The 21,171-nt window shown below is 46.1% G+C and overlaps 1 protein-coding gene across 1 annotated transcript; it reads right to left on the reverse strand.

Annotated features, from left to right (window-relative positions):
• Positions 1–1,156: 1,156 nt before the first annotated feature.
• On the reverse strand, positions 1,157–18,034 carry KLHL41 (kelch like family member 41). The gene is made up of 6 exons (XM_072121780.1): positions 16,857–18,034; positions 14,872–15,029; positions 14,684–14,791; positions 11,380–11,565; positions 2,873–3,019; positions 1,157–1,413 (listed from the first exon to the last, which is right to left on the reverse strand). The coding sequence occupies exons 1-6, from the start codon at positions 17,943–17,945 to the stop codon at positions 1,302–1,304; spliced, it is 1,800 nt and encodes a 599-aa protein (XP_071977881.1). The 5' UTR covers positions 17,946–18,034; the 3' UTR covers positions 1,157–1,301.
• Positions 18,035–21,171: the final 3,137 nt, after the last annotated feature.

Genomic DNA, 21,171 nt, shown 5'->3' on the forward strand with positions numbered 1-21,171 from the left:
CCATACCTGCCTCGTATATACATGTATGACCCAGCTAGGTCCACCATATAAGTACATCCATAATGATGACAATGTCCCATCTCTGCCTCACGTACATGTGTCCTACTCACCTCCTCCGGTCTCCAGTCTCCCACTATCGGCTTCACCATTGGGCACATGCTGCTGATCCCTCTTGGAAGAACTGATGACTTCAACACTTAAAAAGAAGTTATATTTAGCTTCCTTGGTACCGGGCTCATGGTACTTGGCAGGACGGTGTAGGATCAAACTTTTTTTCTCTATTTTTTTAAGGTCTTTTGAGGTGACATTACAGCTGCTGACAATATCCTTATGGGACTCCTATCTCCTTCTTCTCTCTTTTCTCAGGGTTTGAGTTCTAACACCAAAATGATGATAATATTGGGTGATCCAGGCCTTGTACATGCAGCCTCAGGGATTGTCAGCCTGGTGATTTCTTCAGTGCCTTCTACAGTCACACTGCCTGATTATTGTTATGATTGTTCAGTAACCAATGAATTGGAACAAAGACCCTCATATACCACCGGTCAGTTTCAGACAACCATGAGCTGGTAGGACTCAGTATTTCATAGTGATACATGAGTCACTGGGTGGTACCAGAGCCCCTCTGCACCTTGGTTTCACAGGTTATTAAACTATCTTCCCCTCCTCCTTACTACCTCAGCACTTCCCCCTGCCTCTTCCTGCTGTTACCTCACAGCAGCAGAGGTAGTTTCAGCACAGAGTGGGAGGGGGAAGCTCAGCACAGATGGGCTCCAGTAAATCTCCAAGAGCACTTATGGCTTATTTACATAATTTTAAAAATTGATTTTAGATAAATATAAGCATATTAAAACGCTTATCATTTATCATGATTTTGATGGTAGATTTTTTTCTTTTAACATATGAACAATGATTGTTAACTATATAATATTTTCTGCAGCATCATTTTGTTTTAGTTTCTTTAAATCCAGAAATCTATTTGCTAGTTCAAATTGTAGACAGCGCCAGCCTCTTCTTATGGCTTTGCCTGGTATTGCAGCTCATCCGCAGGAAACCCCAGTCATAATAAATTTCCTGCAGCCTCTACTGACACACGATGGACGCAGATTTTAAGGATTGTAAATGACATCTAGAGTTTGTCATGTGAGAAGATTCATTCTGTGATTTTCCAAAACTTTATTAATTTAACTATAAACGTATGTACAACCTTTTTTCTTTAGTTTTAAACAATTAGTAGCGAGCAAAAAAAATATTGTAATACTTTAATCATTGGTGTCATTGGTGTCAACCGTATTCTATTCTTACAGCTTTGTCAGCTTAAATAGATTGAGGCGAGAGTCGAGGCAGGTGGCTCCGGAGGCGTATCGGATTTCCTTCAGCATCCCACTCCATTCCTTCTTGTCATCTTCAAACCTGATGGAACACAGATCACAGGAGTGTAATTTGTAGTGGACAGCACTGAATGTGCATGACTGTACGAGCAGCGTGGTCACACATGGGCGTAACTACACCGGTAGCATCCATAGCAGCTGCTATGGGGCCCACAGTGTCAGGGGCCCCCGGCAACTGACCTTACACACTAAAGAATGGAGGATGAGCACCATTATATACATTTTATGCTGCATATTGTACAGTGTGTATATATATATATACATGTGTGCACATCTTCCACAGTATAAAATTGGGGAGTGGGAGGGGAGATCAGAACGACAGACCTAGGGATCTTGCATCTCTAATTCCTGACATGTACTTGCCCCATGTGGTCAGCAGATACTGGGACAGATCTGTGTAAGAGTACAAAGGTATATATGCAGGGCCGGCGCCAGCAGCGGGCAAGTGCCAGGGCCCAGAGCTGCTGCGAGGGCCCACTCGTGGCCACATCCCAGTCCTCAGCAGCCTGGCCGGGTGCTGGCGCCCTAAATGGAGTGGGGGGAATGTGGAGGGGGCTGTATATAATGAATGGGGGGGGGAGTGAGGAGGGGGCTGTATAAAATGAATGGGGGTGAGGAGGGGGCTGTATATAAAGAATGGTCCGGCCCTGTATGAGGAAGGGGCTGTATATAATGAATGGGAGATAAGGAGGGGGCTGCATATATTGAATTAGGGATGAGGAAGGGGCTGCATATAATGTTTGGGGAGAGAGGAGGGGGCTGCATATAATCCAAGTGGAGTAGGGGGGCTGCATATAATCCAAGTGGAGTAGGGGGGCTGCATATAATGCATGTGGGATGAGGAGGAGAGCGCCATATAACGGGTGGTGAGGGGGATGCGTATAATCCATGTGGGGGAGGGGGGCTGCATATAATTAAACTATGGGTGGTGAGGGGGGCCTTGGCTGTATATAATTGATCCATGGGGGGGTGCATATAATGAATCCATGCCGCTACAGCAGTTTACTGCAAAGGGGCCCACTTAGGCTCTGTTGCCCAAGGGTCCACTGAAACCTGGAGCCGACCCTGTATATATCAGTGTATAAATGTGTGCACAAAGGTCTTTAAATGTGGGAGTATACAAATATAGGGGGGAGGGGGACCCCATTCAGAATTCTGTTATGGGGCCCTGTTACGCCCCTGGTCACACAGGTTATGGCTAGTAATGTCCAGTATACAGAGGAGATGCTGATTGGGACAACCAGACATAATTATACAATATGATTTCCCACCAGTCTTGCATTTACAGCAATTTTCCACCCAGAGCTCAAAATTTGACTGTACATTAAAGGGGTTTTCCACAAATGATTAATATTGTTTGTATCATTGCATACACTATGGTTTCAGTCTACTCTTCATGGGTATATTGTGTGTGAGTAGCCTGGGTATATACGAGCCGCAGAGCAATCTACATTCTTTACATAGTAATAGTCTCCACTTACTTCCATATATCTGTGACCTCTGATGGTGCAAATTCCTTTGATTCCAACTGCACCATAGCAAAGCCTCCGATCGCGTACAGAGATCCTGAAGATGTAACCAAGTTGATGGAGCTTCTTTCTTGTGGGAATTCTGGGATAGACTCCCATCTGGGGGGAAAAGGCAAACCACAAATTATTTAAAGGGTTGTTCCAGTTTCAGCAAATTAATATTATTTGTACAATGAAAAGTTATACAATTTTCCACTATACTTTCTGTATCAATTCCACATGGTTTTCTAGCTCACTGCTTGCTGTCATTCTATAGAAAGCTTTTCCCCTTAATGGGAAATAGAGGAATGACATGTAGAGATGAGCGAACATGCTCGTCCGAGCTTGATGCTCGGTCGAGCATTAGGGTACTCGAAACTGCTCGTTGCTCGGACGAATACTTTGCCCGCTCGAGAAAATGGCAGCTCCCGCCGTTTTGCTTTTTGGCGGCCAGAAACAGAGCCAATCACAAGCCAGGAGACTCTGCACTCCACCCAGCATGACGTGGTACCCTTACACGTCGATAGCAGTGGTTGGCTGGCCAGATCAGGTGACCCTGGGATAGACTAGCCGCTGGCCGCGCTGCTCGGATCATTCTGTCTCTGGATGCCGCTAGGGAGAGAGCTGCTGCTGGTCAGGGAAAGCGTTAGGGTGTTCTATTAGCTTACTGTTAGGCAGGAGTGATTCTCAAAGAACCCAACAGCCCTTCTTAGGGCTACAATAACGTTCTACTTTTTTAATTTTAATTTGCATCTTTTACCATTTTGTGAGGAATTAGCAGGGGGACTTGCTACCGTTGTGTTTAGCTCTTAGTGGCACACATATCCATAGCAAAGGCTGAAGTGGCAAAATTCAGTAGGGGTTGGATTTCTATTAGGCAATAACTCAGTGTCATCTCATCTGGCATAGTAGTGTGCTTCCTTTGATACTTGGCTAGAAAATAGCCATAGGAGAATACAAATAGCTTCTTGAAGCCTACAGTAGCGTTCTATATATTTGATTTCTGGTTGATCTGCTGGTGGCTGTAGTTTCTGCAGTGCATGTACTTGCCAATTCTGAGCAATTTGTAGTGAGACTTGCGACCGCTGTGTTCTGCGCTTAGTGGCGCACATATCCATAGCAAAGGCTGAAGTGGCAAAATTCAGTAGGGGTTGGATTTCTATTAGGCAATAACTCAGTGTCATCTCATCTGGCATAGTAGTGTGCTTCCTTTGATACTTGGCTAGAAAATAGCCATAGCAATAGGATAGGATTGTTTGGTTCTAAAAACTCAAAAAAAAACAAAAAACACAAAAAAAAACAAAAAACACAAAAAAACACACAAAAAAAAAAAAAAAAAGTAAAAAAAAAAAAAAAGTTATAACTCTCATTTTAAAAATGTTTAACCCCAGGGCTAGGGGTAGAGGACGAGGGCGGGGACGTGGGCGTCCAACTACTGCAGGGGTCAGAGGCCGTGGTCCTGGGCGGGGTGAGACACCACCTGCTGATGAGGGAGCAGGGGAACGCCGCAGAGCTACACTCCCTAGGTTCATGTCTGAAGTTACTGGGACTCGTGGTAGAGCACTGTTGAGGCCAGAACAGTGCGAACAGGTGATGTCGTGGATTGCTGACAATGCTTCGAGCAATTTGTCCACCACCAGTCAGTCTTCCACGCAGTCCACCCATGTCACCGAAATCCCCACTCCTCCAGCTCCTGCACCTCAGCCTCCTCCCCCCCAGTCTGCCCCCTCCCAGGAAAATTTGCCATTTGAACCGGCATACTCTGAGGAACTGTTTTCTGGACCCTTCCCACAGTCACAAACCACTTGTCCGGTTGCTGCTGAGCAATTTTCCGATGCCCAGGTTTTCCACCAGTCACAGTCTGTGGGTGATGATGACCTTCTTGACGTAGTGGAAGTGTGTAAAGAGGTGTCCGACGATGAGGAGACACGGTTGTCAGACAGTGGGGAAGTTGTTGTCAGGGCAGGAAGTCCGAGGGGGGAGCAGACTGAGGGATCGGAGGATGATGAGGTGACAGACCCAAGCTGGGTTGAGAGGCCGGGTGAACACAGTGCTTCTGAGACGGAGGAGAGTCCTCGACCTGAACAGGTTGGAAGAGGCAGTGGTGGGGCCAGACGGAGAGGCAGGGCCAGAGCTGGTGCATCAGCGCCACTGTCAACTAGTGAAGCTCCCGTGGCGAGGGCTCTTGCGGCGAGGGCTAGATCTTCAGAAGTGTGGAGGTTCTTTAAGGAAACACCGGATGACCGACGGACTGTGGTGTGCAACATTTGCCAAACCAGGCTCAGCAGGGGTTCCACCACTACTAGCTTAACTACCACCAGTATGCGCAGGCATATGAATGCTAAGCACCCCACTCAGTGGCAACAAGCCCGTTCACCTCCGGCCGTGCACACCACTGCTCCTTCCCCTGTGTCAGCTGCTAGTCAGCCCCCTGCCCAGGACCCTGGCCCAAAAACCCCATCGTCGCCTCCACGATCCTCCACCAGCGTTCAGCTCTCCATACCCCAGACGCTGGAGCGGAAACGCAAATATAGTGCAACCCACCCGCACGCCCAAGCCCTTAATGTGCACATCTCCAGATTGCTTAGCCTGGAGATGCTGCCCTATAGGCTAGTAGAGACCGAGGCCTTTCGCAACCTCATGGCGGCGGCCGCCCCTCGGTATTCGGTCCCCAGCCGCCACTACTTTTCCCGATGTGCCGTCCCAGCCCTGCACCAGCACGTGTCAGACAACATCATCCGTGCCCTGACCAACGCCGTTTCTGACAAGGTCCACCTGACCACGGACACGTGGACGAGTGCTGCCGGGCAGGGCCACTATATATCGCTGACGGCACATTGGGTTAACTTGGTGGAGGCTGGGACTGAGACTGACCCTGGGGCTGCTCATATACTGCCGACGCCGAGGATTGCGGGGCCTACCTCGGTCCAGGTGTTTCAGGCCTACTATGCCTCCTCCTCCTCCCACCCCTCCTCCACCTCCTCCTCCGAACTACCATCCGTGGGCACGGCGCCATCAGTCGGTAGCTCTAGGCACAGCAGCAGTGCCGTCGCTAAGCGACAGCAGGCGGTGCTCAAACTGCTGAGCCTAGGCGACAAAAGGCACACCGCCCAAGAGCTATTACAGGGCATCACGGCGCAGACTGATCTGTGGCTGGCACCGCTGAACCTCAAGCCGGGAATGGTTGTGTGTGACAACGGCCGTAACCTGGTGGCGGCTCTGCAACTCGGCAGACTGACACATGTGCCATGCCTGGCCCATGTGTTAAATCTGATAGTGCAGCGTTTCCTCAAGACATACCCCAATCTGTCTGATTTGCTCACGAAGGTGCGCCGCATCTGTGCGCATTTCAGGAAGTCCAGCCCAGATGCTGCCACTCTCAGGGCAGCGCAGCGCCGCCTCCAACTGCCCGCTCACCGACTGTTGTGCGACGTGCTCACGAGGTGGAATTCAACACTGACCATGTTATCCAGAGTTTACCAGCAGCGCAGAGCGATTGTAGACTGCCAGATGTCAACTTCCACCAGAACTGGTAGTCAGGTCAGTCAGCTTCCTCAAGTCTACAATGAGGAGTGGACGTGGATGTCTGATATCTGTCAGGTGCTGAGTAACTTTGAGGAGTCAACACAGATGGTCAGTGGCGATGCCGCCATCATCAGCCTCACCATCCCGCTGCTTGGCCTGTTGAAAAACTCTCTGGTCAGCATGAAGTCGGAAGCTTTGCGCTCGTCACAAGAGACGGGGGAAGAATATTCCCTTGTTGATAGCCAAAGCACCCTGAGGTCTGTTTCTCAGCGCATATCGGAGGAGGTGGAGGTGGAGGAGGATGAGGAGGAAGAGGAGGAGAATGTTGGCGAGACACAAGAGGGGACCATTGTTGAGTCCTTCACTGTTCAGCGTGTATGGGCAGAAGAAGAGGAGTTGGAGGAGTTGGAGGAGGAGGAAATGGACAGTCAGGCCAGTGAGGGGAGTGAATTCTTACGCGTTGGTACTCTGGCGCATATGGCAGATTTCATGCTAGGCTGCCTATCCCGTGACCCTCGCGTTCAAAGAATTTATTCCAGCACCGATTACTGGGTGTTCACTCTCCTGGACCCACGGTACAAGCAAAATCTTGCCACTCTCATCCCTGCAGAGGAAAGGAGTGTGAGAATGCATGAATACCAGCAGGCCCTGGTGCACAAGCTGAAACAGTATTTCCCTTCTGACAGCGCTAGCGGCAGAGTGCGTAGTTCTGCGGGACAAGTAGCGAGGGAGAGTAGGCGAGCAGGCAGCTTGTCCAGCACTGGCAAGGGTACGCTTTACAAGGCTTTTGCCAGCTTTATGTCACCCCAGCAAGACACTGTCACCTGTCCCCAGTCTCGGCAGAGTAGGGCTGATCTTTACAGAAAGATGGTGAGGGAGTACGTAGCTGACCATACCATCGTCCTAAATGATCACACAGCTCCCTACAACTACTGGGTTTCAAAGCTGGACATGTGGCACGAACTGGCGCTGTACGCCTTGGAGGTTCTTGCCTGCCCTGCCGCTAGCGTCTTGTCCGAGCGGGTTTTCAGTGCAGCTGGTGGCATCATCACCGATAAGCGTACACGCCTGTCGACTGACAGCGCTGACAGGCTGACGCTTATTAAAATGAATAAAGGCTGGATTTCTCAGAATTTCCAATCTCCACCAGGTGAAGGAAGCTCAACCTGAATAATTGATCCACTCCTCCTCCTCCTCCTCATTTTCCTCCTTCTCCTCCTCTTTGTACAGTAAAGCAGAGGAAAATGGCTATTTTTTGACAGGGCCCACTGGCTCTTGCTATACTTCATGCATTTAATTTTTCTGGAGGGCCACCTACCCGGTCCTCTGTTTGAAACAATTTTTGTGAGTGCCACATACAGGCACTCAATCTATTCCATTTTTCTGGAGGGCCACCTACCCGGTCCTCTGGTTTGAACAATTTTTGGGACTGCCACATACAGGCACTCAATCTATTCCATTTTACTGGAGGGCCACCTACCTGCTCCTCTGGTTTGAAGAATTTTTGGGACTGCCACATACAGGCACTCAATCTATTCCATTTTACTGGAGGGCCACCTACCTGCTCCTCTGGTTTGAAACATTTTTGGGACTGCCACATACAGGCACTCAATCTATTCCATTTTACTGCAGGGCCACCTACCTGCTCCTCTGGTTTGAAGAATTTTTGGGACTGCCACATACAGGCACTCAATCTATTCCATTTTACTGGAGGGCCACCTACCTGCTCCTCTGGTTTGAAACATTTTTGGGACTGCCACATACAGGCACTCAATCTATTCCATTTTACTGCAGGGCCACCTACCTGCTCCTCTGGTTTGAACAATTTTTGGGACTGCCACATACAGGCACTCAATCTATTCCATTTTACTGGAGGGCCACCTACCTGCTCCTCTGGTTTGAACAATTTTTGGGACTGCCACATACAGGCACTCAATCTATCCCATTTTACTGGAGGGCCACCTACCTGCTCCTCTGGTTTGAAAAATGTTTGGGACTGCCACATACAGGCACTATCCAAATTAAATTGTCTCCATAGCAGCCTCCACACGTTGTCTCCATTGCTACCTCCAAAAGTCGTCCATATAGCTGCCTCCATACATCGTCCCTTTATCAAACGAGGTGTGTCAGGCAGAAATTTGGGTTGTTTTCATGGATTCCACATCAAAGTTGTTAACTTTGTCGCCACCCTGCTGTGTAATCCACAAAATATACTTGCAAACTTTTACCATTTAGGGATATTATTTCAGCGCTTCTTGCGCATCTGTTTACATTCCCCTCACCCGCCATATCCTAAACTTATAAGAACGCTACTACACTTGATCTTATACAAAAGTGCTGTTTGGGGAGTAGCCTAGAGACAGGGGCTTGGATTTGCGAAAGCTCGCCTGGCAGCGGAGCGCCAGCTCCATGCGCATCATGCGCTTCTTGCGCATCTGTTTACATTCCCCTCACCCGGCATATCCTAAACTTATAAGAACGCTACTACACTTGATCTTATACAAAAGTGCTGTTTGGGGAGTAGCCTAGAGACAGGGGCTTGGATTTGCGAAAGCTCGCCTGGCAGCGGAGCGCCAGCTCCATGCGCATCATGCGCTTCTTGCGCATCTGTTTACATTCCCCTCACCCGGCATATCCTAAACTTATAAGAACGCTACTACACTTGATCTTATACAAAAGTGCTGTTTGGGGAGTAGCCTAGAGACAGGGGCTTGGATTGGCGAAAGCTCGCCTGGCAGCGGAGCGCCAGCTCCATGCGCATCATGCGCTTCTTGCGTATCTGTTTACATTCCCCTCACCCGGCATATCCTAAACTTATAAGAACGCTACTACACTTGATCTTATACAAAAGTGCTGTTTGGGGAGTAGCCTAGAGACAGGGGCTTGGATTGGCGAAAGCTCGCCTGGCAGCGGAGCGCCAGCTCCATGCCAAGATCCAACTAACATAGTTTTAACTGCAGCACCTTTAATCTACTACTAGTTCACTGCCTCCATACATGGTCCCCTTATCAAACGAGCTGTGTCAGGCAGAATTTTGGGTTGTTTTCATGGCTTCCATGTTAACTTTGTCGCCACCCTGCTGTGTAATCCACAAAATATACTGGCAAACTTTTATCATGTACCGATATTATTTGAGCACTTCTTGCTCACCTCCTTTGGTTCCTCTCTGCCACCCATTGGTTTGAAGCCTGAGTCCATTTAGGGTATGTCGCCATGACACTCTCTAGCCTGCTGCTGCTGCCGCTGCCTCTGCATGCCGTCCCCTATAGTGTCAGGGTCAATTATTGCATGTTTTAGATGCTATCTAGCTTCATTCTGTCACTCTGTCATGGCCATGCTGTTGCCCATAATTTTGGCATAATGGTGCGTTTAAGCAGCCTCAGAGGCATCCATGCATGCTGCCCCTGCTGTTTCCTGTCCATTTCCGTGGTGTTTCCATCCTTTTCTGAGGTTCCCAGGTGTTTGGCCAAGCTTCCCTGTGCAGAGCCTTGGTCCCCTTGAAAAATGCTCGAGTCTCCCATTGACTTCAATGGGGTTCGTTATTCGAGACGAGCACTCGAGCATCGGGAAAAGTTCGTCTCGAATAACGAGTACCCGAGCATTTTAGTGTTCGCTCATCTCTAATGACATGTCTTTCTTGCAGTCGCATCTGTATGTATTGTTGTAGCTTTGCCTGATTCACTTGTATGAGGTCTATTTTGTGCTCCTACAACCCATTTAAAGTCATGTTTGTTTTACTTTTCACTCTAGGCACCAGGGGGCTGACCAGGGGTGTAACTATAGTGGCAGCAGCCATGCCATCTGCTATGGGGCCATGCCATCTGCTATGGGGCTATGGGGCCTTCCTTCAGATGCTGGGGGCCCCAGCATCTGACCTTACACACCAACAAATGGAGGATGTGCACCATTATATACATATTATACTTCACATCTTACAGTATAATATGTATATAACAGTGCACATCTTCATCTTTCACAGCATAGCATGAATAGGCAGCTCAGATAAGAAATGGAGGGAGGGGACAGCAGGAAGAGAGGACTAGGGATCTCCCATCTCTAATTCCTGCCCTGTACTCCCTCCATGTGGTCAACAGCTAAAGGGATCTGTGTAAGTGTATAAATGTGTGTGCATGAGTGTATAAATGTGTGAGTGTACATGCATGTATATTTTGTGACGGGGCCCCAATATGGGGCCCAGCTTCTCTGGGTTAAGCCCCTGAGGCCGACACTTGAATATGATCAGAGGGGCATCTGCAGCTGTTTCTAAGAAACCAATACACAATATACAATGTTTGTTGTGTAGAATCCCATTATACAGAATGAATGTTTCCACAAGTCACTGGAAAGCGCATTGTGTTCCATCTACAAATCTCATGTACCCAGAGCCAAAGGTTTCATGGGTCGGGTCAGGTTTAGCTTTCATCTTGGGATTACTGTAGGATGTGTGGCTCATATAAATCCTCCAGGAGGGCTATTGCATGACATCACGACCCTTCTTCTATTGTGGCTGCAGTAACTAAGCAGGATGTTTTATAAAGGAGTGAAACCATTATATGACTCAGTGTGCCGGGGGTCCGGCTTATCTAATCCTACTGGAGGAAATTACTCTCTTTCAGTTCTGTCTCATGTCTCTTGCAAGTAATCAACATATATTACGCATGGTTGGTATCGCAGATTATTTGTAAAGCGCTACGGAATTTGATGGCGCTATATAAATAAAGATTATTATTATTATATTTTTAGCCCAATTTACTTGAGCCACAAATTGACAACTGGACGTAACGTCACTATAAAACTTTGAGCATCCGGTCAGCAGGGGGTGCTGGATTACAGACCCCTGCAGATCTGATCACCTATCCTAAGTAATGTTGAGAAATCATGAAAAACCAAAACGCCCCTATACGACGTATTGGAGAAGTAGCAGTAGAAGTGTTTCGCTAATATACAGTACTTACTTGTTTGTGGGAATATCGTAAGCCTCCACCGATGCCGTCAGGCCTTCTTCTGTGACACCACCGGCCACATAGATTTTGTCTTTATGGACGGCGACGCCAAACATTGAACGAGCCGTTCTCATGGGAGGAAGGTCTTTCCAGTCTCCTTTCTTGGGGTTGAATACAAACAATCTGCCAGTGCATTTCCTGCAAGGGGAAAAGAAATAGTTTGAGTCCAGCAAGATCTTGCTCCAGGGGCTTGTGCTCCAATCTTTGTTGTAGAAAAATGGGTTTTCATTCTTCGTTGACCATCTATCACTAGGACGGCTATCACTGCAGGAAGGAGCTGTCTACAATCTACTGGAAAAGTAGAGGGAGAGTGAACAAACTGGTGCACCTGCACCTAATACCGTTCTTAAAAATCCAATGCATTTGATTATTTTCATAGATCATTATTGATATGTTGATTACAGTTCTTACCTTTAAGGATTTGTACGGGATCAGGGATTTTTCTATACAGGACCCAGGGCGATCTTTCCAACACTCCGGTTGACTATGGCGCCCACCATTATCACCAGTCTCTGTTTGAATATCTGGGCTCGGCAGTGACGTAGTGAAGACACCATGTACCCACTACAGCAGCAGCTGCAACATCACTCCTCAAACAGAAACTGGAGGTGACGGGCGGCGTGCCACTAAACCAGAGAGAGGCGGCTATAGTGCATTTATTATATTATACCCCCCAGGATAACCCCAGACTGCTGGACTACTCTACTATACACTAAGTGCTGCTAAACTCCTCCCCTTTGCTCTGAACAAGAAGGGACTGCATCAAGATACTTGCGATTGCTGTGAGAGTGTAATTAAAACTTTAACCCCTTAAGGACGGAGGGTTTTTCGGCTAAATTCTCGCTCTCCAACTTCAAAAATCCATAACTTTTTCATTTTTACGTGTACAGACCTGTGTGAGGGCTTATTTTGTGCGTAACAAATTTTACTTTCCCGTAATGTTATTTATTTTAACATGCCGTGTACTGCGTAGCTGAAAAAAAATTCCAAATGTGGAAAAATTGAAAAAAACCCGCACGTGCGTCACGTTCTTGTGGGCTCAGTTTTTACGACTTTCACTCTTCGCTCCAAATAACATGCCTACTTTATTCTTTGGTTCGGTGCGATCGCGGTGATACCAAATTTATATAGGTTTTATTGTGTTTTAATACATTTTCAAAAATTAAACGAATGTGTACAAAAAAGAAAAAAAAAATTTTGCCATCTTCTGACGCTAATAACTTTTTCATACTTTGGCGCACGGAAATGTGTGAGGGGTCATTTTTTGCGAAATGAGGCGACGTTTTCATTGCTACCATTTTGAGGTCTGTGCGACATTTTGATCATTTTGTCTTTTCATTTTTTATGTTATGTAAAAAGGTGTAAAAGTCGCATTTCGGACATTTGGGCGCCATTTCCCGCCTCGGAGGTCACCGCCGGCCGTAACCGTTTTTATATTTTGATAGATCGGGCATTTTGGGACGCGGCGATACCTAATGTGTCTGTGATTTTTGCTGTTTATTATGTTTTATATCCGTTCTAGGGAAAGGGGGGTGATTTGAACTTTTAATATTTTATTAATTTTTTTTATTTTTTAAACTTTTTTTTTTCTTTTTTTTTTCACTATTTTTTAGACCATCTAGGGTACATTAACCCTAGATGATCAGATCGCTCCTACCATATACTGCAATACTACAGTATTGCAATATATGGCGTTTTTGCAGGTCATACATTACAATGAGCCACTGGCTCATTGTAACGAACCTGCATAAACCATGTAGCCTCGTGTCAAAAGAAGACCCGAGGCTACCATGGTAACCGATCGCCGCCCCCCGATGACGTTCGGGGGCGTGGCGATCGAAAAAAAGATGGCGGCGCCCGCGCGCCGCCGTCTTTTAAACGCCGCCCGCGACTTTGCGGGCGGCGTTTAGAGGGTTAATAGCCGCGATCGGTGCAAGCACCGACCGCGGTTATTAGCGGTGGGGGTTTTGTGCAAAATGCAAAAACCCCCACCCCGTGAGCCCGTGAGCCCTCTTCATACATCCCTTATACCTCTGCGCCGTAGAGCTACGGCGCAGAGCGTTAAGGGGTTAAGCAATGTCAAATAGGGTATCTGTGAACTATTTTTCCGTATTTTTCGGACTATAAGACACACCATCAATAAATGCCTGCTAAACGTCTAGGTTCATATATAAGGCGCACCGGATTATAAGGCGCACCTGATTATAAGGATAAATGACAAGCAGGTGGCAGACCTGTGCACAGCTCAAGGCAGCTGTTGTCTGTAAGTACGGTTCATATACCGTATTTTCCGGACTATAAGGCGCACATAAAAGCCTAGGATTTCCTTAGAAATCCAAAGTGCGCCTTATAGTCCGGTGCGCCCTATGTATGGCTCAGGGCAGCGGACCCTACTTACATAGGTCCCCACTACCGGAGACCAGAGACAGCAGATCTCCAGCGGGAACTGCAGACCACGCGGCACGAACAACTTCTGCCGCGTCGGTCTGCAGTTCCCGCTGGAGATCTGCTGTCTCCGGTAGCGGGGACCTATGTAAGTAGGGTCCGCTGCCATCCTCCACCTGAAGGGACCCCCTTCCCCGCTCACCTCTCCGGTCTCCGCTCCGCTCACCTCTCCGGTCTCCGCTCACCTCTCCGGTCTCCGCTCCGCTCACCTCTCTGGTCTCCGCATCTCCGCTCTGCCACGCCCCCGGACCTCTGCCACGCCCCCGGACCTCTGCCACGCCCCCGGCCACCCTGCGCCTTATAGTCCGATGCGCCTTATACATGGAATAATTCCATATATAAGGCACATCGGACTGATGCGCCTTATATTCCGGTGCGCCTAATGGCCCGGAAAATACGGTATAAGGCGCACTGGAATATAAGGTGCATCTTTGATTTCTGAGAAAATCAAAGGATATTTTGTGCGCCTTATAGTCTGAAAAATACGGTACTTCTCATCTTACCAAGGGTCAACATGACGGATCAGAACAGAATGGGGTGTGAAATTGAGTTCCTTGCTTCAAGATGGTGGCCTTTGCATTTGTCTGCCATTAATTATCAGCAAATGAGCGAATTACAGTAGTCGTATAAGACTTTGTTCACACTGGTTCAGCATGGCCCATTCTCTCAGGTTTCCATTGCTTCTTTAATGGGCTTCCGAAAATCCTTAAGAACTTTTGGAAAACCTGCCGAAAGCGAACCATTTACTACGTCTATGGCTAACCTACATGAATATAGGGTCATGTTCACACAGAATGATCCGCACACTTACTTGTCATCCGTTTTTCCTCCAAGACAATAGATCAGTCCATTGTGTGACACGACTGAATGTCCGTAAACCTTGACGGGCAGTTTCTTTGCTTCTTTCCAGGCCACTGCTCTGAAAAAGTATAAAGAAACTTAATATCACAGCGAGGAAGCGAGAAATCGTAAGGGGCTGGGTTACTATATACAACGTACTTCACATCATAGGAGAAGACTGTATCGAGTGACTCTTCAGACTGCAGGTCTTTGCCAGCGATGGCATAGATACAGTTGTCGGCCTCACCCAGGCCAAACAAACATCTGGCTGATGGAAGAGGTGGCAGTCCAATCCATTCCCCACCGATGCTGTCCAGCTGCAATACAGAAGAATAGAAGATACTATTAGATAATATGGCGTCCATGAGATTTATCAGAAGTGTCTGAGGTAAAGCTGTTCTAGTTGTCCAAGGAAACCAATCAGAGCTCAGCTTTAATTTTATAAATAGCTGTGGGAAAATGAGAGCTAAGTTCTGATTGGTCCCCATGGGCAACTAGATCAGTTCTGCTCTCAGACACTTCTGATAAATCTCCCCCTATGTGTTTTCTGTATACAGACTTTCCCCGTCTTAAGAACACCCAACTTACAGACAACCCCTAGTTATAAGCGTCCATCTGGATGTTGGTAAGTTACTGTACTTTAGCCCTAGGCTACAATAAACAGCTGTAACACTTATCACAGGTGTCTGTAATGAAGCTTTATTGGTAATCCTGGTAATTTATGACAACCCAACATTTTTAAAATCCAATTGTCACAGAGACCAAAAAAATTTGACTTGAGCTACAATTATAAAATATACAGTTTCAACTTACATACAAATTCAACTTAAGAACAAACCTACAGAACCTATCTTGTTAACCTGGGGACTGCCTGTATGTCTAAGGATTTATGAAATCCTAAAAAGTGGAAACCTTCTGGGAAGTGACACTTTTTGACCAGCCCAAACCCTTTTCTACGCTGAATGGGTTCTGATGGCTGGGACCAGCCGTTTGCTAAAACGGGAACAGGGAAAAGGGTTAATTAATGGGAATCCAACCTTGGACCCCATTAGTGTAGAATTAAACGAGTCAAAGGATAGGCTAGTTATATACCCTTAATCTGGAGAGAGTTTGAAGAGAAGGGGAAATTAATGACCTTAAAGGGGTTGGCCACTTTACTTCATGTTTTTTTTGTAATGTGTGTAAGTTATTAGTGAAACTTACCAATATACAAATATTAATGGAACTTTCTCGACACAGACAAAGTAAAGCCCCTGGTTCAGAAATGTATTTTACCTCATCACCTGCCATTCCTGTCCATAAAATGGCCGTAGATGAAGGGTCATGTGGTCTCTAACTAACCATGGCCAATCTACATTCCAGGACCTTGTGAAAGGGTTCATGAATAAGGTCCTGGAAGGATAATCTTTATCTATATAGAGCCATCAAATTGTGCCGTGCTTTACAAATCTTTATGTTGGTTCCTATACAATGATCCATTTCCAACATAGTTATAAAGCTAAATTTGTATTGTCTGAGGCAGTGGCGTAACTAGGAGAGACTGGAATCCCTAGCAGGCTACTGCATGGGGCCCCCCTTCCTACTTAAAAAATATACACATTAGTATACTCACACATACGAGTTACAATCACATATGAATACACTCATGTGCACACACAGCATATACACACACATACAGTGCCATATGCAACATACTCACATACATTGTATACAGACACCGTATACACATCACAGACACTGCGTATATACATCACAGTATATATTATATACATATTATGCTGGATATGTGCAGTACAATATAGATATAATGGTGCACATCCTCCATTCTTTATTGTGTCAGGTCAGATAACAGGGCCCTCTGCAGCTATGGCTGCTACTGCTGTAGTTACGCCCCTGGCCTGAGGCCGCCGCTAGGCTTACTGCATACTATTTATACATTAGTTGACCCAAATTAAAAAGAAAGGGAGTATAACCCTCTGTTCATTGGGTGTACCAACAAGAACATAGGTCTTGCTTCATGAAGGAGCAGGATGTGCAGGCATCTATTGGACAGTCATGCAGAATGAATGCAATAATAGGATTGAAAAGTAGGAACCCAAAATCTATGACCACAAGAGAAAACAAGTCACCCCATGCTTACGTACCTGGAAGAAGTAGGACTGTAAAGGATTATCCTTACTTTCTTCATCCACATAGAGCCCACCAATGACGTAGACTTGCTTAGACTTGGTGACTATACTGGAATGATTTCTTGGAATCTGCTCGGATAGAGCTACCAAGTAGCATTCGTTTTCTGTGGCATCATAAGCCACTGTAGCCGTGTCACTGACCATGACGATAAGATCTTTGACAAACATGCCATGCCTAGGAATGTCATTCAGATATCCAGGAAGTAGCTCTTCATCCCCAACATCTCCATCTACTGCCTTATCTTTGGGGGGTTCGGGTAATTTGCCCCCAAAGGCATCTTTAATCACTTTAATCTTTTTCTGGATCTCAGCATCTTTAAGCAACTCCTCCTTTTCTACCCGATCCTTGAAATATTTTTCTGCCATAAGGCGAAATCGAATGCAATCAAAGATGTCCGCCAGGTTCTTCACTTTGTTCTCCTTATCCGTCTTGACCCATCGGATGACAGACTCAAAGACGGTTTCTTCTTTCTCGACGTTCAAGGCATCGCTAGATATGATGGCTATCAATTCGTGTGGAGCGAGCTGCAGAAAGTCATCTTCGGTACATATCTGGCTGAATCGATCACACACATAGTCCCGTGCTGTGACTGCCAGGCGTGGACAGTCCAGGAGTAGGCCTAACCTGAAGATAGCCAGGCAGTTGCTAGGTGATAGGCGTCTCTGGAGGTAGGTGACACATACGGTGAACACAGATGCGATCTGGAAACGACTGGCCAATGCAAAAATATCCTGGACGTTTCCATCATTAAGGTCAATATCAGCGGAGTACAGGTATTTCAGAATGGCTTCCATCACAGCCGGGTCAACGTTGTCCAGCTCCATATTTTTTTTCTTTTCTTCATTTTCATCCGATAGGAAAAACTCCCGGAAATAAGGACTGCACGCCGCAAGGATGAGCCTGTGACAGGGTAAACTCTTGTCTCCGGCTTTCAGGAAGCAATCGACAAACTTATTTTCATCTAGAAGTTCTTTCAGTCCGTCCTGAAGAAGAGTGGATTGATAAAGCCGAAGTTCTTCTTTTAGTTCCCGGGTGGGATCCATTTTTTTGGCTTGCAGAGCACAGGGTTTGAGGGAGAAAGCAGAGAGGCTTTAGCTCTTGTCAGCTCCCAAGTCAAGCAGTAAAAGGGCTGATCTGTGAACTTTGCCAAGCCTTAACTCTGTGCAATTTAAGCCTCCCAGCTAAATATAGGTACAGGCTCTTACAATATGGAATTCAGGTTGGCCAATTTGGAAAGAGGAATGGCCCCCGCAGCTGTCACAGATTGAAGGAAACAACTGTAGATTTTAGTTGTTACTAGGGTAAGCTGGCTGCGGCAGTGAGAGGATAACCAAGGTACAGGGTTTCCTGGAAGGACTAGATTATAGCTATGGTCTTCTTCAGGATTTCTAAAAAATATGATCAATGCACCTGAATGGGTCTGTTTTCTGCAGCATGTGCTTGGATGTCAGCTGCGGGTGTTTGGAGAGGACTCACGGGCTGCGGCATATTGCAGCAAATACCCACATGTAACACGCCGACTGGTGCTAACACCCTTTGTGTGGACACCACCCTATTGGCTTAGATCGTCGCTCCCTGTGACATCACTGGGGAGCAGCTATCTGTTACCATGTTAGCCTAAAATCAAACAGCCTCGGCAAGACAATCTATTACCATGTGTGTATTATATGTTTAATTCCCTAGGAGGTCTGAAAATAGTAAAAAAAAAAAAAAAGTTAAGAAAAATAATTTTAAAAAAAATTCAAAATTCAACCCCCCTTAACCTAGAACGGATATAAATATAAATAAACAGTAAAAATCATAAATATGTATTGCCGCTTCCCAAAATGTCTGATCAAAATATAATAATGGTAATTCTCGGTGCTTAACCCCGCAAAGGAAAATAGCACCCAAAGTCAAAAATGACAATTTTTCGCCTTTTGCAAAATAGAAAAGATTCTATTTAAAGTGATCAAAAGGCCGTACAGTCCTTAAAATGGTAGCATTGAAAATGCCATCAAAAGTCGCAACATATGACACCACACACAGCTCCGTACACTGAAGTATGAAAAAGTTATAAGCCAGAAGATGGCAAAATGAAGAATTTTTTTTTGTACAGGTTTTAATTTTTTGTAAATGCATGAAAACATTATAAAACCTATAGAAACTTAGTATCCCTGTGATCGTACCGACCCAAAGAATATAGGATACATGTCATTTGGGGTGTACAGTGAAAGACGTAAAAACCAAGCCCAGAAGAATTTTTTTTACCGCTTCGCAGTAAACGCTTCCCGCTTCCCTATGAAGTGCAATTTGCTCCGCAGAAAACAAGCCCTCGCACAGCTTTTTACATAAAAAAACAAGTTATAGATTTTTGAAGGTGGGGAGTGAAAAATAAAAATGCAAAAAAACGTAAAAGGGCCTGGTTGTTAAGGCGTTAAAATAATGCTGAACGTAGCATATCCTGGCCTCCCCAGAACTGTAGGAGGAGGCCTTGAGGCACTTAACCTGTTTGGTGAACCCTGTGATGGGGAGACAACCTGCCGGCCCGGCCCCCGACTATAATGTATGGTTTATAGTAATAGTCTTCTTATATGGGAAAGTGACACCATAAGGGCCCCCTAAACCTCTTGGGCCCAGGTGCGACCGCAACCTCTGCACTCCCTTAAGTTACGCCCCTGAGGGTCACCCTGTAGGGAAACTCACCCCTGGGTCTGGAATCATTCACAGCTACAGCACAGCATATATTATTTAACAAAAAATCTTCTACTATAACTTTGTTTTTTTGTTTTTAACAAGAAGTTTCTAATGGTTTCCCTGTGCTCAGTCTTTATCTTCTGTTTAAGAAAAAATATTTTTTTTCTGGAAAATTGGAATTTTCACATTTTCCAGGATTATCAAATGGCAGATAAAAGGATGGGGGTTAGTGCACAGTATATAAAGATTTATGTATACGGAACTAAATATAGACCTTTGTGCCTAGATGTAACCAGTTATTGTTATTTGACAGCTGATGTCTGACGTATCTGATGTCACACGTTGCTGTATACAGAGTCCGGTCTCTGGAGATTAATGTCATGGATGTTGGCTGCAAAAGTCACTGACAATGTTTCTAAATTTAGCTGCTTCTACACAAAGCTCCGGAGCAGTAATGTCACCGATGCATCAGGACACACAGCGTCACACACTGCAGGGGGAGACACCACGCCTGTCCGGGCACAGTGGCACCTTCCACAATCATCCTGATGTGAAAACTGGATATAGATTAAATCTACCATCACAGTCATGTCTGATAAACCAAGCACACTTACTCATAGATCCAGGCGCTGTAACACTACGCTCTAAAATCAAAGCTAAAATCTAGCTCTGGGGGGTGTGGGTGGGGGGTGTTACCAGAGCCCCTCGTGCTCTGGGTTCACAGGCTGTTACACTGTCCCACGCTCTGCTCCCTCAGCACTCCCCCCCCCCCTGCTACCTGATTTAATCTCACTGCGGTAGAGGAAGTTTCATCACACAGTGATAGGAAGGGGGGGGGGATGCTATTGCACAGTGCATCAGCCTGTGAAGCTGCAGCACGGAGGGTCTCTGGTAACACCCCCAGAGCCCTTCAGGCTCATTAGCATAATCTTAAAAGCTGTTTTTAGAAGGATAACCATATACAACAAACAAAAGATTACCACAGTCGCAGTGCCTGGATCTATGAATAGGCATTCTACCCCTGTTAGCTCCCTGCACCACTACGCTGACTGCACTGGGCTACTGGGGCGACTTTTCTTTATTTTTTATATCCCCTGTAGTTTTTGCTACCATGCTTGTGATGTGAATTGTTACTGTGGGAGCTAGTTGGTGGGGCCACCTTACCTCTACTTACAATTATTTGCACTACTTACTACTTACTTTATTTACAATTTTTTGTACTTTTAAAGTGTTTTTTTTATCAAGGGTTTGGGTTGTTTGTGATTTATATATTTTGCATATTTAAAAAAGGTGTTTACATCTAGCTGGAATTACACACGTCTTCCTTGTTCTTTTGTATGCCCTTATATTTTACCAGTTTTTGCTTTTGGTATGTGAATTTATATAGTAAAATATATTTTAGCAGTGCCCGCCATTACAGTTGGCTCCCTACTTAAGGACACCTGACTTACAGACAGCCCCCAGTTACAGACAGACCTCTCTGAACACCATGACCTCTGGTGACCTCTCTGGATGTTACTATAGTCCCAACCTGCAATAATTAGCTGTAATGTGTCTGTAATGAAGCTTTATTGATAATCCTTGGTTTGATTA

This window comes from Engystomops pustulosus, chromosome 8, assembly GCF_040894005.1.
Source record: "Engystomops pustulosus chromosome 8, aEngPut4.maternal, whole genome shotgun sequence".
Classification (NCBI taxonomy): Eukaryota; Metazoa; Chordata; class Amphibia; order Anura; family Leptodactylidae; genus Engystomops; species Engystomops pustulosus.

Excerpts from the sequence above, each read along its gene's own strand:
- KLHL41 (XM_072121780.1), bottom strand. The coding sequence starts at position 17,945 with ATGGATCCCACCCGGGAACTAAAAGAAGAACTTCGGCTTTATCAATCC. Across the intron at positions 15,030-16,856 it reads TACAGTCCTACTTCTTCCAG|CTGGACAGCATCGGTGGGGA; the intron begins GTACGTAAGCAT and ends TCTGTATTGCAG. Across the intron at positions 3,020-11,379 it reads TACGATATTCCCACAAACAA|ATGGGAGTCTATCCCAGAAT; the intron begins GTAAGTACTGTA and ends TTTTCCCCCCAG.